Here is an 18932-nt window from a genome sequence, read left to right on the forward strand (position 1 = left end):
TGAAAATATTTGGCATGGGTCCTCAGATCCTCAAAAAGTTATACAGCTGCACCATCGAGAGCATCCTGACTGGTTGCATCACCGCCTAGTTTGGCAACTGCTCGGCCTCCGACCGCAAGGCACTACAGAGGGTAGTGCGTACGGCCCAGTACATCACTGGGGCCAAGCTTCCTACCATCCAGGACCTCTATACCAGGCGGTGTCAGAGGAAGGCCCTTAAAATTGTCAAAGACTCCAGCCACCCTAGTCATAGACTGTTCTCTCTGCTACTGCACGGCAAGCGGTACCAGAGCGCCAAGTCTAGGTCCAAAAGGCTTCTCAACAGCTTCTACCCCCAAGCCATAAGACTCCTGAACAGCTAATCATGGCTACCCGGACTATTTGCACCCCCACCCCATCTTTTTACGCTGCTGCTACTCTGTTAATTATTTATGCATAGTCACTTTAACTCTACCCACATGTACATATTACCTCAACTAGCCGATGCCACCGCACATTGACTCTGCACCGGTACCCCCCTGAATATATCCTCCCTACTGTTATTTTATTTTACTTCTGCTCTTTTTTTCTCAACACTTTTTTGTTGTTGTTGTTGTTTTATTTTACTTTTTTATTAAGAAATAAATGCATTGTTGGTTAAGGGCTGTAAGTAAGCATTTCACGGTAATGTCTACACCTGTTGTATTCAGTGCATGTGGCAAATAAAATTTGATTTGAGTATGTATACCTTAACTCAGGTCTTTAGATACACCCCAGTATGTATACCTTAACTCAGGTCCAGCAGAGTAGGGGTCTCGTTTTTGGTAGTGGGGGCGATTTGCTTTGGAGCATTCCTGCTCGTTGTCAGGAGGGACCGTTCAATGAAACACAGCTCCCTGGGCTTTGTCATGGTGACACAATGTTTAGGAGGCTGGGGACGAGGAGAACTGACTGGGACTGCATTAGGCTGGTGGCCTCTGATGCCCACAGACAGTTCATAGTAAAACACCCGGGGAAGATAGGTAACACTTGTGTTGCCATTATACCCGTGCAATAACACTGTAATTACACTAGTAACAATGTTGTATTAGCATGTTGTTACATAATACTTTAGTAAATTCTTTATATTGCAGTTTCAATAATGCAACTGATTTGATACCTCAAGATGAGTAAACACAGCTCACAGAAATAGATTTTCCAGCTCATTCTGCATACTTTTTGTGTGATACAGTGGGGGAAAAAAGTATTTAGTCAGACACCAATTGTGCAAGTTCTCCCACTTAAAAAGATGAGAGAGGCCTGTAATTTTCATCATAGGTACACGTCAACTATGACAGACAAATTGAGATTTTTTTTCTCCAGAAAATCACATTGTAGGATTTTTTTATGAATTTATTTGCAAATTATGGTGGAAAATAAGTATTTGGTCACCTACAAACAAGCAAGATTTCTGGCTCTCACAGACCTGTAACTTCTTCTTTAAGAGGCTCCTCTGTCCTCCACTCGTTACCTGTATTAATGGCACCTGTTTGAACTTGTTATCAGTATAAAAGACACCTGTCCACAACCTCAAACAGTCACACTCCAAACTCCACTATGGCCAAGACCAAAGAGCTGTCAAAGGACACCAGAAACAAAATTGTAGACCTGCACCAGGCTGGGAAGACTGAATCTGCAATAGGTAAGCAGCTTGGTTGGAAGAAATCAACTGTGGGAGCAATTATTAGGAAATGGAAGACATACAAGACCACTGATAATCTCCCTCGATCTGGGGCTCCACGCAAGATCTCACCCCGTGGGGTCAAAATGATCACAAGAACGGTGAGCAAAAATCCCAGAACCACACGGGGGGACCTAGTGAATGACCTGCAGAGAGCTGGGACCAAAGTAACAAAGCCTACCATCAGTAACACACTACGCCGCCAGGGGCTCAAATCCTGCAGTGCCAGACGTGTCCCCCTGCTTAAGCCAGTACATGTCCAGGCCCGTCTGAAGTTTGCCAGAGTGCATTTGGATGATCCAGAAGAGGATTGGGAGAATGTCATATGGTCAGATGAAACCAAAATATCAAAAACTCAACTCGTCGTGTTTGGAGGACAAAGAATGCTGAGTTGCATCCAAAGAACACCATACCTACTGTGAAGCATGGGGGTGGAAACATCATGCTTTGGGGCTGTTTTTCTGCAAAGGGACCAGGACGACTGATCCGTGTAAAGGAAAGAATGAATGGGGCCATGTATCGTGAGATTTTGAGTGAAAACCTCCTTCCATCAGCAAGGGCATTGAAGATGAAACGTGGCTGGGTCTTTCAGCATGACAATGATCCCAAACACACCGCCCGGGCAACGAAGGAGTGGCTTCGTAAGAAGCATTTCAAGGTCCTGGAGTGGCCTAGCCAGTCTCCAGATCTCAACCCCATAGAAAATCTTTGGAGGGAGTTGAAAGTCCGTGTTGCCCAGCGACAGCCCCAAAACATCACTGCTCTAGAGGAGATCTGCATGGAGGAATGGGCCAAAATACCAGCAACAGTGTGTGAAAACCTTGTGAAGACTTACAGAAAATGTTTGACCTGTGTCATTGCCAACAAAGGGTATATAACAAAGTATTGAGAAACTTTTGTTATTGACCAAATACTTATTTCCCACCATAATTTGCAAATAAATTCATTAAAAATCCTACAATGTGATTTTCTGGGGGTTTTTCTCCTCATTTTGTCTGTCATAGTTGACGTGTACCTATGATAAAAATTACAGGCCTCTCTCATCTTTTTAAGTGGGAGAACTTGCACAATTGGTGGCTGACTAAATACTTTTTTCCCCCACTGTAACAGAGTACTGACAGTGCAAGAGGAATGAGGTCCCTAACAGGAAATGTGGAAAAAGTTTAGACTCATTCTGGAAGATTAATGTGTCTTGAAGAGGTTCACTCATGGGCCATTACTTAGCTAGTACCAGAGACGGACTGGCCTAGGACAGTTCTGGCAAATGCCAGATGGGTTGTCCATCTTTAGCCCGGTGGGCCTGTCTGAATTGGGCTTTTTCCACCAAATGATCATTATTCTGGCTTATAATTGAGGCCTCGAGGGAAAAATGGGCCGGTGTGCCCCAGTCTGTCCCTGAGTGATACTGTACTGAAATTATGTTTTCCAGTCTAGAAGTTTCAAGCGGAAATATCAAACTAACTTCTCACTTCAAATGCTCTTCATTAGGATTCACTTTAGTTGTCCTTGCTAAATTAATGTCTGTATTGATGCAAATAATGGAATGTGTGTATTAAAGAGATCCCAAATCTAGAGTTGAAATGCAGTCATATGTGCCTCATGGCTGTTATAGGAGGATGGCACTTGATTTTTCTCATTTGTATGAAACCTCTGAAATCAGCTGTTATGAAAAAGACTTAACAATTTCCAGTTACTGTTGCCCTTTTCAGTCTCACAGGAATCAATCCCGGGATATTCCACAAGACGGTGTGCGTGTCCCAAATGGCACCCTATTCCCTTTATAGTGCACTATAGTGCCCCCTGGTCAAAAGTAGTGGGTGTAGGATAGGGTGCCATTTAGGAAACAGTATGTGGTACAGAGAGTCCTCGTTTAGTGATGTCACAGTTCATGTAAACTCAGGAAGACTTCCTCTCTAAGTATCCTTAGCTAAGAGACCGGGGAGCGGATTAGTAAGTGTGATGCTGAGCGGAAGAGCAGACAGGGAGGCTAAGGCACAGAGAGACAGAACTGTGGGGTTTCCTTCTAAATGTTTAGATATGGGAAGAGTAAGAGCGCAGAGCCGTATGCTGGGGAGCAGAGGACCAGAGGTAAACAGTGAAATGAGGCGTTGACACAGTAGAGGTATAAACTAGGAAGCTGTAGGGGCAGTGAGGTTCTGGACTGAGGAGGCCCTGGTCTCTCCACTAACCTCAAGGGGTCCAAGACGTCACCTCAGACTGGCCAACAGATTTATTGATCTCCTCACTTGGTGTTGAAGTAAGTAGGGATTTTTTTAGTTTTTTTTTTTAAACATGTTCTTTCTGACTGAGACGTGTCAGTGCAATATTGTTGGCAGATGATGATAGATGTTTTTTGCAACACTTACTAAGATTAACTTTAATGCAACATGATTATTCACTTTATGTAACAAACTCTGCCTGTTACTGACACTCTTGAAAATGGTTAGAGGCTATAGCCTTATATGATGTTTATGTAGATTAGGCTACATCGTGGGATCTCACCCATGTGATGCTACATCCTGCCTGAAACAAGACATGTTCAGAACTCACACAGGGATATTTATTTGTACAAGGTTTTTCTGATCTGTTGGGATCCCTGACTGAACTTAGTTTTGCTGTCTCTATATCAGGACATGACATCCTATGAACTTTTAAAGCCCCCATGCAGTCTTTTTAATTGTATTTTTAAATCATTACTGTATGTCTAATAAGTCCTTGAGTGGGTTAATTTAATTAAAATAACTCCAAAATATAATTTTTATCATTTAGTTCCCTGAGCCTCTTTTGGCCGTTGAAATGCTCAGTCTGATCGTGTGGGTGTAGGAAACAGATTTGAATATATTTACATACACAGCCCTGATTGGCTGTTGGTCTAGGGCACACCCCCTTAACCAGATCATTGGTCTATTATAAAGGAGATCAGATTGTGACACCATGATCTGGGCCAAAAACTCCATCCCACCTGAACAGGCTGAAATTCCAGGCATTCTTTTCAAACAGCTCTTACACGAAAAGGGCATTATCATAATTTTCACAATTTCATAGTGTTATTTGGCCCTCATAAGCTAGGTTTCCATCCAATTGGCGACAGCTTTTCATGTGAATATTCAAAAAACTGCATAAAACAATATGCACATTTTCCCACAAGAGATGTGTTTCCATTAAATGGACTTGTTGCGGATAGAAGGCTGTGCGTGATGACGTAGCACACATAAAAATTACTTTTGCGGTTAAAAAAATTATGAATGTATTGTTTAGTGTTGTGTTGTGTAGTGGCTTTGCTGGCATGCATCCCACTTTATTATTTTTTTGCCCCAACAAGATTTACATGCTAAAATCACCACCCTTTAAAGTTCATCACAACTTATTTCATCTGTAGCCTTATAAACTGCATGCTTTCCCGAGTCGTAGTGGGACCACATAACATATCATCGTGTGACTCCAAGTTTACTTCGATATGATGGTTATTATATAAATATTTGCCCATAAAAGCGTTTCCACTACCATTTCTCACATAATTAATTTTACAGACACAAAAAGATCCCACCTTGTCTAGCGTATTTTATTTCCATCTGGTTTGTCGTGAATTTTTTTATGCGACATGTACTTTACTCGTATAAAATGGTTAGATGGAAAACTGGTTAGTGTGTGGAAATATTTTCTTTTTTTATACAGGAAAATCCGTTTTTTAACTGCACTGTCCCTTTAAGTTAAAAGTCAGTCCTGTGGTATCTGACAATCATCTTATAAAGTCACTATCATAATGTAATCATTACTTATATCCTTCCCACTAGGCACACACTGGTTGAATCAATGTTGTTTCCACGTCATTTAAATACAATTGTTGTTTGTTGTTGTTTGTAGACATATCTACTGTATCTACATGCCTACATGTCTGTTTGTGTCACTTTGAGGTGCAATATCAGACCTCAATATACAATATATACAGTATATACAGTTGAAGTCGGAAGTTTACATACACTTAGGTTGGAGTTATTAAAACTCGTTTTTCAACCACTCCCCAAATTTCTGGTTAACAAACTATCGTTTTGGCAAGTCGGTTAGGACATCTACTTTGTGCATGACACAAGTAATTTTTCCAACAATTGTTTACAGACAGATTATTTCATTTATAATTCACTGTATCACAATTCCAGTGGGTCAAAAGTTTACATACACTAAGTTGACTGTGCCTTTAAACAGCTTGGAAAATTCCAGAAAATGATGTCATGGCTTTAGAAACTTCTGATAGGCTAATTGACATCATTTGAGTCAATTGGAGGTGTACAGTGGGGAATAAAAGTATTTAGTCAGCCACCAATTGTGCAAGTTCTCCCACTTAAAAAGATGAGAGAGGCCTGTAATTTTCATCATAGGTACACGTCCTACTATGACAGACAAAATGAGAAAAAAAATCCAGAAAATCACATTGTAGGATTTTTAATGAATTTATTTGCAAATTATGGTGGAAAATAAGTATTTGGTCAATAACAAAAGTTTCTCAATACTTTGTTATATACCCTTTGTTGGCAATGACACAGGTCAAACGTTTTCTGTAAGTCTTCACAAGGTTTTCACACACTGTTGCTGGTATTTTGGCCCATTCCTCCATGCAGATCTCCTCTAGAGCAGTGATGTTTTGGGGCTGTCGCTGGGCAACACGCACTTTCAACTCCCTCCAAAGATTTTCTATGGACAGAGGAGCCTCTTAAAGAAGAAGTTACAGGTCTGTGAGAGCCAGAAATCTTGCTTGTTTGTAGGTGACCAAATACTTATTTTCCACCATAATTTGCAAATAAATTCATTAAAAATCCTACAATGTGATTTTCTGGATTTTTTTTTCTCAATTTGTCTGTCATAGTTGACGTGTACCTATGATGAAAATTACAGGCCTCTCTCATCTTTTTAAGTGGGAGAACTTGCACAATTGGTGGCTGACTAAATAATTTTTTTCCCCACTGTACCTGTGGATGTATTTCAAGGCCTACCTTCAAACTCAGTGCCTCTTTGCTTGACATCATGGGAAAATCAAAAGACATCAGCCAAGACCTCAGAAAAGAAATTGTAGACCTCCACAAGTCTGGTTCATCCTTGGGAGCAATTTCCAAACGCCTGAAGGTACCACGTTCATCTGTACAAACAATAGTATGCAAGTATAAACACCATGGGACCACGCAGCCGTCATACTGCTCAGGAAGGAGACGCGTTCTGTCTCCTAGAGATGAACGTACTTTGGTGCGAAAAGTCAATCCCAGAACAACAGCAAAGGACCTTGTGAAGATGCTGGCGGAAACAGGTACAAAAGTATCTATATCCACAGTAAAACGAGTCCTATATCGACATAACCTGAAAGGCCGCTCAGCAACGAAGAAGCCACTGCTCCAAAACCGCCATAAAAAAAAGCCAGACTACGGTTTTCAACTGCACATGGGGACAAATATCGTACTTTTTGGAGAAATGTCCTCTGGTCTGATGAAACAAAAATAGAACTGTTTGGCCATAATGACCATCGTTATGTTTGGAGGAAAAGGGGGGGACTTGCAAGCCGAAGAACACCATCCCAACCGTGAAGCACGGGGGTGGCAGCATCATGCTGTGGGGGTGCTTTGCTGCAGAAGGGACTGGGGCACTTCACAAAATAGATGGCATCATGAGGAAGGAAAAGTATGTGGATATATTGAAGCAACATCTCAAGACATCAGTCAGGAAGTTAAAGCTTGGTCGCAAATGGGTCTTCCAAATGGACAACTTATTTTTATTTTTATTTCACCTTTATTTAACCAGGTAAGCCAGTTGAGAACAAGTTCTCATTTACAACTGCGACCTGGCCAAGATAAAGTAAAGCAGTGCGATAAAAACAACAACACAGAGTTACATATGGGGTAAAACAAAACATAAAGTCAAAAAAAAATATATATATATACAGTGTGTGCAAATGTAGCAAGTTATGGAGGTAAGGCAATAAATAGGCTATAGTGCAAAATAATTACAATTAGTATTAACACTGGAATGATAGATGTGCAAGAGATTATGTGCAAATAAAGATACTGGGGTGCAAATGAGCAAAATAAATAACAATATAGGGATGAGGTAGTTGGGTGGGCTAATTTCAGATGGGCTGTGTACAGGTGCAGTGATCGGTAAGGTGCTCTGACAACTGATGCTTAAAGTTAGTGAGGGAGATAAGAGTCTCCAGCTTCAGAGATTTTTGCAATTCGTTCCAGTCATTGGCAGCAGAGAACTGGAAGGAATGGCAGCCAAAGGAGGTGTTGGCATTGGGGATGACCAGTGAGATATACCTGCTGGAGCGCATACTACGGGTGGGTGTTGCTATGGTGACCAATGAGCTAAGATAAGGCGGGGATTTGCCTAGCAGTGATTTATAGATGGCCTGGAGCCAGTGGGTTTGACGACAAACATGTAATGAGGACCAGCCAACAAGAGCGTACAGGTCACAGTGGTGGGTAGTGTATGGGGCTTTGGAGACACAACAGATGGCACTGTGATAGACTACATCCAATTTGCTGAGTAGAGTGTTGGAGGCTATTTTGTAAATGACATCGCCGAAGTCAAGGATCGGTAGGATAGTCAGTTTTACGAGGGCATGATTGGCAGAATGAGTGAAGGAGGCTTTGTTGCGAAATAGGAAGCCGATTCTGGATTTAACTTTGGATTGGAGATTCTTAATGTGAGTCTGGAAGGAGAGTTTACAGTCTAACCAGACACCTAGGTATTTGTAGTTGTCCACATACTCTAGGTCAGACCCATCGAGAGTAGTGATTCTAGTCGGGTGGGCAGGTGCCAGCAGCGTTCGATTGAAGAGCATGCATTTAGTTTTACTAGTGTTTAAGAGCAGTTGGAGGCTACTGAAGGAGTGTTGTATGGCATTGAAGCTCGTTTGGAGGTTTGTTAACACAGTGTCCAATGAAGGGCCAGATGTATACAAAATGGTGTCGTCTGCGTAGAGGTGGATCTGAGAGTCACCAGCAGCAAGAGCGACATCATTGATATACACAGAGAAAAGAGTTGGCCCAAGAATTGAACCCTGTGGCACCCCCATAGACTGCCATAGGTCCAGACAACAGGCCCTCCGATTTGACACATTGAACTCTATCTGAGAAGTAGTTGGTGAACCAGGCGAGGCAGTCATTTGAGAAACCAAGGCTATTTAGTCTGCCAATAAGAATGCGGTGGTTGACAGAGTCGAAAGCCTTGGCCAGGTTGATGAAGACGGCTGCACAGTACTGTCTATTATCGATCGCGGTTATAATATCGTTTAGGACCTTGAGTGTGGCTGAAGTGCACCCATGACCAGCTCGGAAACCGGATTGCATAGCGGAGAAGGTACGGTGGGATACGAAATGGTCGATGATCTGTTTGTTAACTTGGCTTTCAAAAACTTTCGAAAGGCAGGGCAGGATGGATATAGGTCTGTAACAGTTTGGATCTAGAGTGTCACCCACTTCGAAGAGGGGGATGACCGCGGCAGCTTTCCAATCTCTGGGGATCTCAGACGTTATGAAAGAGAGGTTGAACAGGCTAGTAATAGGGGTTGCGACAATTTCGGCGGCTAGTTTTAGAAAGAAAGGGTCCAGATTGTCTAGCCCAGCTGATTTGTAGGGGTCCAGATTGTGCAGCTCTTTCAGAACATCAGCTATCTGAATTTGTGTGAAGGAGAAGCGGGGGGGGGGGCATGGGCAAGTTGCAGCGGAGGGTGCAGAGCTGGTGGCCGGGGTAGTGGTAGCCAGGTGGAAAGCAAGGCCAGCCGTAGCAAAATGCTTGTTGAAATTCTCGATTATTGTAGATTTATCGGTGGTGATAGTGTTTCCTAGCCTCAGTGCAGTGGGCAGCTGGGAGGAAGTGCTCTTATTCTCCATGGACTTTACAGTGTCCCAAAACCTTTTGGAGTTAGTGCTACAGGATGCAAATTTCTGTTTGAAAAAGTTAGCCTTTGCTTTCCTAACTTCCCTGAAAAGTTGCATATCACGGGGGCTATTTGATGCTAATGCAGTACGCCACAGGATGTTTTTGTGCTGGTCAAGGGCAGTCAAGTCTGAGGAGAACCAGGGGCTATATCTGTTCTTAGTTCTGTATTTTTTGAATGGGGCATGTTTATTTAAGATTGAGAGGAAATTACTTTTAAAGAACAACCAGGCATCCTCTACTGACGGAATGAGATCTATATCCATCCAGGATACCTGGGCCAGGTCAATTAGGAAGGCCTGCTCGCTAAAGTGTTTTAGGGAGCGTTTGACAGTGATGAGGGGTGGTCGTTTGACCGCGGACCCGTTACGGACGCAGGCAATAAGGCAGTGATCGCTGAGATCCTGGTTGAAGACAGCGGAGGTGTATTTAGAGGGTAAGTTAGTCAGGATGATATCTATGAGGGTACCCATGTTTACGGATTTAGGGTTGTACCTGGTAGGTTCATTGATAATTTGTGTGAGATTGAGGGCATCTAGTTTGGATTGTAGGATGGCCGGGGTGTTAAGCATATCCCAATTTAGGTCACCAAGCAGTACGAACTCTGAGGATAAATGGGGGGCAATCAATTCACATATGGTGTCCAGGGCACAGCTGGGGGCTGAGGGGGGTCTGTAGCAAGCGGCAACAGTGAGAGACTTATTTCTGGAAAGGTGGATTTTTTCAAGTAGAAGCTCAAACTGTTTGGGCACAGACCTGGATAGTATGATAGAGCTCTGCAGGCTATCTCTACAGTAGATTGCAACTCCACCCCCTTTGGCAGTTCTATCTAGACGGAAAATGTTATAGTTGGGGATGGAAATTTCAGAATTTTTGGTGGCCTTCCTAAGCCAGGATTCAGACACTGCTAGAACATCAGGGTTGGTGGAGTGTGCTAACGCAGTGAATAACTCAAACTTAGGAAGGAGACTTCTGATATTAACATGCAAGAAACCAAGGCTTTTACGGTTACAGAAGTCAACAAATGATAGCGCCTGGGGAGTAGGAGTGATACTGGGGGCTGCAGGGCCTGGGTTAGCCTCTACCAGTGGCGGCTCCTGAAAAAATTCTCAGGAGGGGCAATTTTTCTGATGATTTAGGTGACCTACACACATTTTAAAAAAAGATATGTCCAGCAACAACATGAAGACAGGGGCAGCATATAAGTCAATACCAGAAGCATTTATTGACTGATCTCAAAAGTGTTGGCTTACCAGGGTTGGTGGAGCCCTCAGTTTCATCTTTGCCTCGCAAAGCTAACTCAAACACTCCGCAAAACTTCACACACTGGATTAGCCGGCTGAGGATGTGGCGGTTCTTGCTAATGTCGTAGTAAATATATTTGTTATAGTGAATATGGAATATGATATGTTGAGTAAAATGTTGTGCTAAGATCTATTTAGGTCAGGAGCTGGTTATAAGTTCTGTTCCTATCCAATAACAATGGACAAAAGGGTCCTATCTTGTCAGCCTTGTCAGCAGGTGGCCAAGGACAACACCCACGCCATAGGCCTCTCAGTTCTTCCAACTCACGAGTTCTTGCTCTGAGGACACACACACACACAAACACACACACACACACACATCATCACTGTTAAACACACACACACACACACACATCATCACTGTTAAACACACACACACACACACACAAAAATCCCCTCTCTTAGGCTGAACATTTGAAGACAGAGAACCCGACTCAGAGCCAATGCAACAGTGACAGTAGCCTGGAGGTGACCTCGCCCAACTCATCAGGACCAATCAGAAGATCAGAACTACTAGATTGAACCTACTTCATTTATTGCATAAAATGTCTGCACACAATGTTTCGGGGCTCTCTTCAGATAATAATAATAATAATAATAATATGCCATTTAGCAGACGCTTTTATCCAAAGCGACTTACAGTCATGCGTGCATACATTTTTGTGTATGGGTGGTCCCGGGGATCGAACCCACTACCTTGGCGTTACAAGCACCATGCTCTACCAGCTGAGCTACAGAAAGTGGATACTCATGGATGCGCATTGCAATTGTAAAATGTCAACACAATTGGAGACACCACGTCATTTTTGGAGACATGTTATTGACAGTAAACTATTGTAGATGCGACTGCTAACTAAATAAAACATTTTAGCTGGCTAGCTAATCATCTTAGCTAAATGTGGGGCAAACAATTCAGTTATTTACCGTTAATTTGAGGGATTGGGGTGAAAGAAATCGAGTTACATAGTGATACTTTACGATATACTGTATTGACAATATCGCAATATTTTAGCGCTAGTTGGCTGTACCTGCACCAAAACACCATTATTGTTCCTTCATAGCTTGTTCTCAATCTTTTCACATTGGGAGCCAATTAGTTTTCAGCACTTTTATTTCCATGACTGATCAAAACTCGTTCTCATGGCTTTCTGATCCCTCTGCAACAGACATATGGTGCGCAATAAAATCACAGTATCGAATCGCAATACGTATAGAATCATGAGACTCGCAATGCTGATGCATATATCTTATCGTGAGGTTCCTGGCAATTCCCAGGCCAAGTTCATTTGCCACAACAAATCTCTTCGCTAGCAAACGCGATGTCTTCTCCAAAACGACAATGTGTCTCCAGCAATGTTTACTTTTTTGACGTTCTATGGCATCTCCACTTTCCAAGCATATATGACCACATGTAATATTTTGGTAAGTGATGCAAATAGTGAACTATGTAGGGCCAGGATGTAAAATATATGTAGCTGCAGCAATTTCTCTTATCTGATATGGTAAGTAATGGGGCTTAATTTATAGCTCCCTAAGAGTTTGACGAACGGGTCCGTGAACGCGATTCCAGATATATTTACCTCTGAATAAACTGCCTTTATTACACCATATCCACATCCAGTAAACTTGTGATTATCAACACTAACCTCATCGTTGTGGCGGCGGACAGCTAGCCTGTATCCCTCGTCATCCAGTTGAGTGAGTGGCAATGTCTTTTTTCGTTCGTACCAATTTTTGGAAAATCCTCGGGTGTAGGACTTTCCGCCTTTAGTAGAAACCTGTTGAATTATTAAATTTGGTCTGGGAGGTCCTAATTGTTTCGTTGCCAATTTATCTTAATTTGTTCGCCGACAAAAAGGAACTTCTTTCAAAGACACAATCGAGTTGGACTGAAGCCTAGCCATTTTGATAGTAGTAGTGAATTGATTGAGGCTGCTACCTGGTCTTTTCTTAGTTACGTTCATTCGTGGTTACGTTATGTATGACGAAAGCGCGTAAGTGCAAGCCCACAGACACCCATAGAGAATGTATTGAAAGCTTTGAAATGTGAAAAAAATAGATTTTACATGACAGGCTATGAGAGACTTCTGGGCGATTTTCAACCTGACTGAAATCGCCCAAAAAACGGGCGGGGCCATTTGAAGCACGACTTTAGCCTGATTTGACATTTAGTGGCTGTCAGATCAGACGTGAACACTGATAACTGCTGTTGCCGTGATATAATTTTTTATAAATTTATAAAAAAAAAGTATAATTATTTTTTTATTTTTATTTTTTATAATTGATTAGAAAAAAAATCCCTTCCTTTTCCCGTTTGGCAGTGCGTCGCCCATATCGCCCTATTGAACAAGCCGTCCCTGGCCTCTACATCACCAGAGGAACAGAGGAGGACTAGAATAAGGATATGGCTAAAGGCTTTAAGAACTGGTCTTCTAGTGCGTTGGGTACAGAGAATAAAGGTGGCAGATTTCCGGGCGTTGTAGAAAAGATTCAGGGCATTATGTACAGACAAGGATATGGAAGGATATGAGTACAGTGGAGGTAAACCTAAGCGTTGGGTAACAATGAAAGAGAGAGCATCACTGGAGGCACCGATTGAGTCGGTCTCCGCGTGTATGGGGGGTGGGACAAAGGAGCTATCTAAGGCAGGTTTAGCTGGGCTGGGGGATCTACAGTGAAATAGTACAATAAGAAATAACCGAAACAGCAATAAGCAAACCATATTGACATGGGAGAGAGGCATAAAGCAATCACAGGTGTAATTTAAGAGAGCTAAGACAACAGCTGGTAATGGCGACACAGTTTGGGCTGGGGCTAAACATAAACAGGATGCGGTACCGTAAAAAGGAACAGTCCAGCAGGCATCAGCTGTATAGCTGAGTTATCATAAGATAACAATGACCCCAAGCATACTTCCAAAGTTGTGGCAAAATGGGACAACAGAGTCAAGGTATTGGAGTGGCCATCACAAAGCCCTGACCTCAATCCTATAGAAAATGTGTGGGAAGAACTTAAAAAGCGTGTGCGAGCAAGGAGGCCTACAAACCTGTCTCAGTTACACCAGCTCTGTAAGGAAGAATGGGCCAAAATTCACCGAACTTATTGTGGGAAGCTTGTGGAAGGCTACCCGAAACATTTGACCCAAGTGAAACAATTTAAAGGCAATGCTACCAAATACTAATTGAGTGTATGTAAACTTCTGACCCACTGGGAATGTGATGAAATAAATAAAAGCTGAAATAAATCATTCTCGCTACTATTATTCTGACATTTCACATTCTTATAATAAAGTGGTGATCCTAACTGACCTAAGATAGGGAATATTTACTAGGATTAAATGTCAGGAATTGTGAAAAACTGAGTTTAAATGTATTTGGCTAAGGTGTACGTAAACTTCCGACTTCAACTGTATGTTGTTTTCTATTTTACTGTCGTTTGCTTTTAAAATAGCAACAATACATCTTTATTACGTTTGTGGTTTATCATTTTTTGGAGTTGTTGCTGAGGCTGGAAGCACAGTGTGAGAGAATTGTCAGCAGAAGTGTGTGAATGAATGTGTTGTAATTGGCAGAGCAAGAAACCATTTATCTCTATAATCTCCGCAGAGAGCTGTTTAATATCAAATTTCCTGCAAATTACACCCTCTGTAACACATGCTCCTACTCATGATGATTAACTTGGCCTTGTGAACTGAATAATATGCAGGGATATTGAAATGAAAATAGTCATTCATTCCCATGTCTCTTTACATTGTGCTGTAGGCAGCCCGTGGCCATTTTGCTCTCGTTGCTTTTGATAAATTACATTATTCATTTAATTATGCCCTCAACTGAGCATGTTATACTCATTAGTTTTGATGTTCTCAATTTTTCTTCTATGAAAATGTAGCAGTCAAACTCGCTACGATGCATCATATAGACACTGAGTGAACAAAACATTAAGAACACCTTGTCTTTCCATGACATAGATTGACTAGGTGAATCCAGGTGAAGCTATGATCCCTTATTCATGTCACCTTTAAATCCACTTCAATCAGTGTAGATGAAGGGGAGGAGACAGGTTAAATAAGTAGTTTAAAGCCTTGAGACAATTGAGACATGGATTGTGTATGTGTGCCATTCAGAGGTGAATGGGCAAGACAAAATATTTAAGTGCCTTTAAACGGGGTATGGTAGTAGGTGCCAGGCGCACCGGTTTGCGTCAAAAACTGCAACGCTGCTGTGTTTTTCATGCTCAACAGTTTCCTGTGTGTATAAAACATTTTCCACCACCCAAAGGACATCCAGCCAACTTGACACAACTGTGGGAAGCATTGGAGTCAACATGAGCATCACTGTGGAACGCTTTCGACACCTTGTAGAGTCCATGCCCCGAAGAATTGAGGCTGTTCTGAGGGGAAAAGGCACAGAGCTGTTTCTGTTCCTTTCCACTCAGTTGACTTCCCCACGATCTCCCTGCTCTGCTGGTCCCTCTCCTCTCTGCCCTAATATGGTTAATCGCATGCTGTGGGAAGGGGATTGAGGATTTGAGACCATCTATGTGTGTGTGTGTGTGTGTGTTGTGTCCGACCATTCCAAACACACTTCGATCTACTTGGTGTTATACAAAGTGAGACTAGCAGCTCTTCACAACATGTATTTAAGACAGGGGATTGTCTACAACGTATTGTCTTGTTTACAGTGACACTCATCTATCGGATTTAGACTGTCTTTCCATTGATTTGGTTTACTTTTGACCTTGTAGAGAGGTCAGATGTAGAAATAGTTGGGTTTGTTTAAAAGTTCAAAAGTAATGTGTATTGTATGATATCCCTTTATAGGAAGTTAACAGATAACGGTGTTGGTTGCTTTCATAAGGTCCCAATCTCAAAACAAAGGAGGGCTGAAATGAATAATAAGATAATATGATGACACTGCAAATACCAAAAGCCCCACAATAATTATGTCTGACGTCTTGAAATCATAGCATCTGTTTTACTCTCTATTGCTCTCTGTGCTGATTATCTTTGAAGAAGTTATCTTTGCCGGAGAACTGAATAATATGAATAATTTGTCATTCACATACAGGCTACAGCTGAATTTCCTATGTCAGTCCTGTTCCTATTGCTAGTGTATATTATGTAGCCTACGTTTTCTTATTTTTCAGTCTAAAAGCCCATCTTCACTGATAAATATAAATATAAATTACACCCGTCTCTGATTCCCATGTCTGAGAAAACGAATGGATTTCTAGTTGGTAAATAAACTCTTGACATGAATGGAATAGCTCAGATGCCCTTGTAATAGGCTCGTTAATGGGATTGATGCCAACAGAAACAAACACCGTGACCGTGTCCACAATGGGAGTGGACGGTGGAGAAGTAGTGACATTGGTGGCTAGAGTCCAGGACCCAGGTCAAAGGTGAATAAGTGTTTAGGTAACAGAGGATGCCTGTTCTCATGAGACTCCAGATCCTCAGGAAAGATCTCCCTCCCTGATATTTACACAAAAACATACATGGTTACTTTATCTGGGTTGTGTCTCAAATGGCACTACTGCACTATATAGGGAATAGGGTGCAATTTTGGGACGTAGACATGGACTGCATACACACTGACGTCCGCATGATCCAATGGGATTGGCTGTATAATGTCCGACAGACTTTTCCCATCAAGTATCAAGTTACAATATTTATTTGGATCACATCATAAAGAAATACAACAACAATGCTTGGAAGCTAATTGTGTGAGCAGGGGGTTGATATTTGTTCATTAATGTTTTGTAGATGCAGTCTTCAGTCTTTAGAGAATATCACACCATTTAAACACTATTACAACATTATTATGATGTTGTATTATATTTAGATTTCCAATAATGTTTTGCAGAATATTCAGTATGGTTCAGAATTCCTCAACTAAAAATCCCATGGTAAATAGGTGTAGGCTAGTTGTGTTGATCTGCAAAATGAACCCACTAAAATCCATTTTGTTTTTGTTTGTTTTTCAGACCGCGGGGCCAACCACAGAACCATGGAGCCTACCTATACTGTGATGTCACTGGATAACTCTACATCAACTGTGATGCCCATGGCGACCTCCACCGGCAACACCACTGTGAGCATAGAGCCGTACATGCACCGCCTGGCCCATCTAGACGAGGGTCTCTACAACGACTTCTACGGCCTGTGGATCTGCCTGGTGGTGGTCAACACACTCATCTTCATGGTGGGAATGGTTCTCAACACCCTGGCCCTGTACGTGTTCTGCTTCCGCACCAAGCCCAAGACCACCTCAGTCATCTACACCATCAATCTGGCTGTCACAGACCTACTGGTGAACCTCTCCCTGCCCACACGTATCATCCTCTACTACAGTGGGGGAAAGTGCCTCAACTGCTCCTACGTACATATATTCAGCTACTTTGTCAACATGTACTGCAGCATCCTCTTCCTCACCAGTATATGCGTGGACAGATACCTGGCCATAGTACAGGTTGAGGCCTCTAGGAAGTGGAGGAACCCTAACGTGGCCAAGGGGGTGTGCACTTTCATCTGGCTCTTCGCTATCGTGGTCACCTACTCCTTCCTCACCACGGCGTTCCGACACGCGGGCTGCTGCGTCTCCAAGCTCTTCGCCCTGACCATCTTCGAGTTCTTCCTCCCCTTGGTCGTCATCGTGGTGTTCACCGTGCGCATCATGTGTGCCCTGTCCAACTCCAGTCTGATGCAGCAGAGCAGAGAGCGGCGCGTGCGGGCCGTGCAGCTCCTCACTACTGTCCTGGTCATCTTCACCATCTGCTTCACCCCGTTCCACGTCAGGCAGGTAATGGTGTACTTCTACCCCGACATGCCCCACCATGTCATTGTCTACCACGTCACCGTCACCCTGAGCAGCCTGAACAGCTGCATGGACCCCATCGTCTACTGCTTCGTCACCAACAACTTCCAGTCCACCATGAGGAGTTTCTTCCGCAAGGCGGAGCTGGAGCAGACCAGCGGGAACATCATCAGCATGCAGAATAGCTCCAAGGGCTCGGGGACTGTCACGGCTATCGCTCACAGTGTGATGATGAACGTCCTGTCCTCCTCCTCTCCCCAGCAAGGGAACCACATAGCGTGAGACTGAGAAAGGGACAGGAAGACTGAGAGAGGAATGGGATGTACAGTGTTCAGAGAGAGATGGATTTATATTGCCTAACTGTGAGACTCTGGAGTGCAATGGACATACTACAGTAGGCTATTCTCCCATTTGAGAAAATGCTTTCGTGCATACTGTATATTGTAGCCTATTGCTGGCTTTTAGATTTAAGTACTTGAAGACATTTTCAGATGAGAAACTTTATTCTTCCTGTGTTGGCCTACACCAGTCACGATGGAGGGCATTGACACTGCATACGACCTATAACCTGTTTATTGCAACTGTTATACCAGTTGCTCCTGTATTATTTATTTATACTGTACAATTATCATTTGAGGAGTATTTGTTTACTTTTATCCTAGATATTATGGACCACTGACAAAATAGACGAGTAATATTCTACTGCATTGCATTGGAAACAAATATAAATATATAATAAACAGCTTCTGTAGATTGATATGTGACATTGTTGTCACAAGACATATATCTCTTCAGCCTTCTCCGAAACTGGTTTTATGCAAAGCTTATATTACTGGCAAATATTACCAAACCAATTGTCCAAAAACATATAGAATAAAACATACAACACATTATTGATTTTATAGCAAAAACTTGTTTCATTTAGTTTTTATGACTGTTACAGGGCCAGTAGGGGGCGCTCTTCCCTTTGGTCTAAGGCAATCCCAATGCCCCAGGGCAGTGAAGGGGACATTGCCCTGTGTAGGGTGTCTTGTTTTGGCTGGGACATAAAAAAAATCCCATGGCACTTATTGAAAGAGTAGGGGTGTTAACCCTGGTGTCATGGCTAAATTCCCAACCTGGTCCCATTCCATCATGGCCACCTAATCATCCCTAATTGGCATATATCACTCACCGCTCCACCTGATGTGT

At 42.5% G+C, this 18932-nt stretch overlaps 1 protein-coding gene across 1 annotated transcript; it reads left to right on the top strand.

Moving 5' to 3' along the window:
• Positions 1-16934: 16934 nt before the first annotated feature.
• On the top strand, positions 16935-18023 carry LOC311140548 (G-protein coupled receptor 20-like; the record flags this gene model as incomplete). The annotated part of the gene is made up of 1 exon (XM_084175652.1): positions 16935-18023. One exon carries the CDS (start codon positions 16935-16937, stop codon positions 18021-18023), a length of 1089 nt encoding a protein of 362 aa, XP_084031778.1.
• Between the last annotated feature and the right edge of the window lie 909 nt (positions 18024-18932).

The sequence above is a fragment of the Coregonus lavaretus genome (assembly GCF_964263955.1).
Source record: "Coregonus lavaretus genome assembly, chromosome: 13".
NCBI lineage: Eukaryota > Metazoa > Chordata > Actinopteri > Salmoniformes > Salmonidae > Coregonus > Coregonus lavaretus.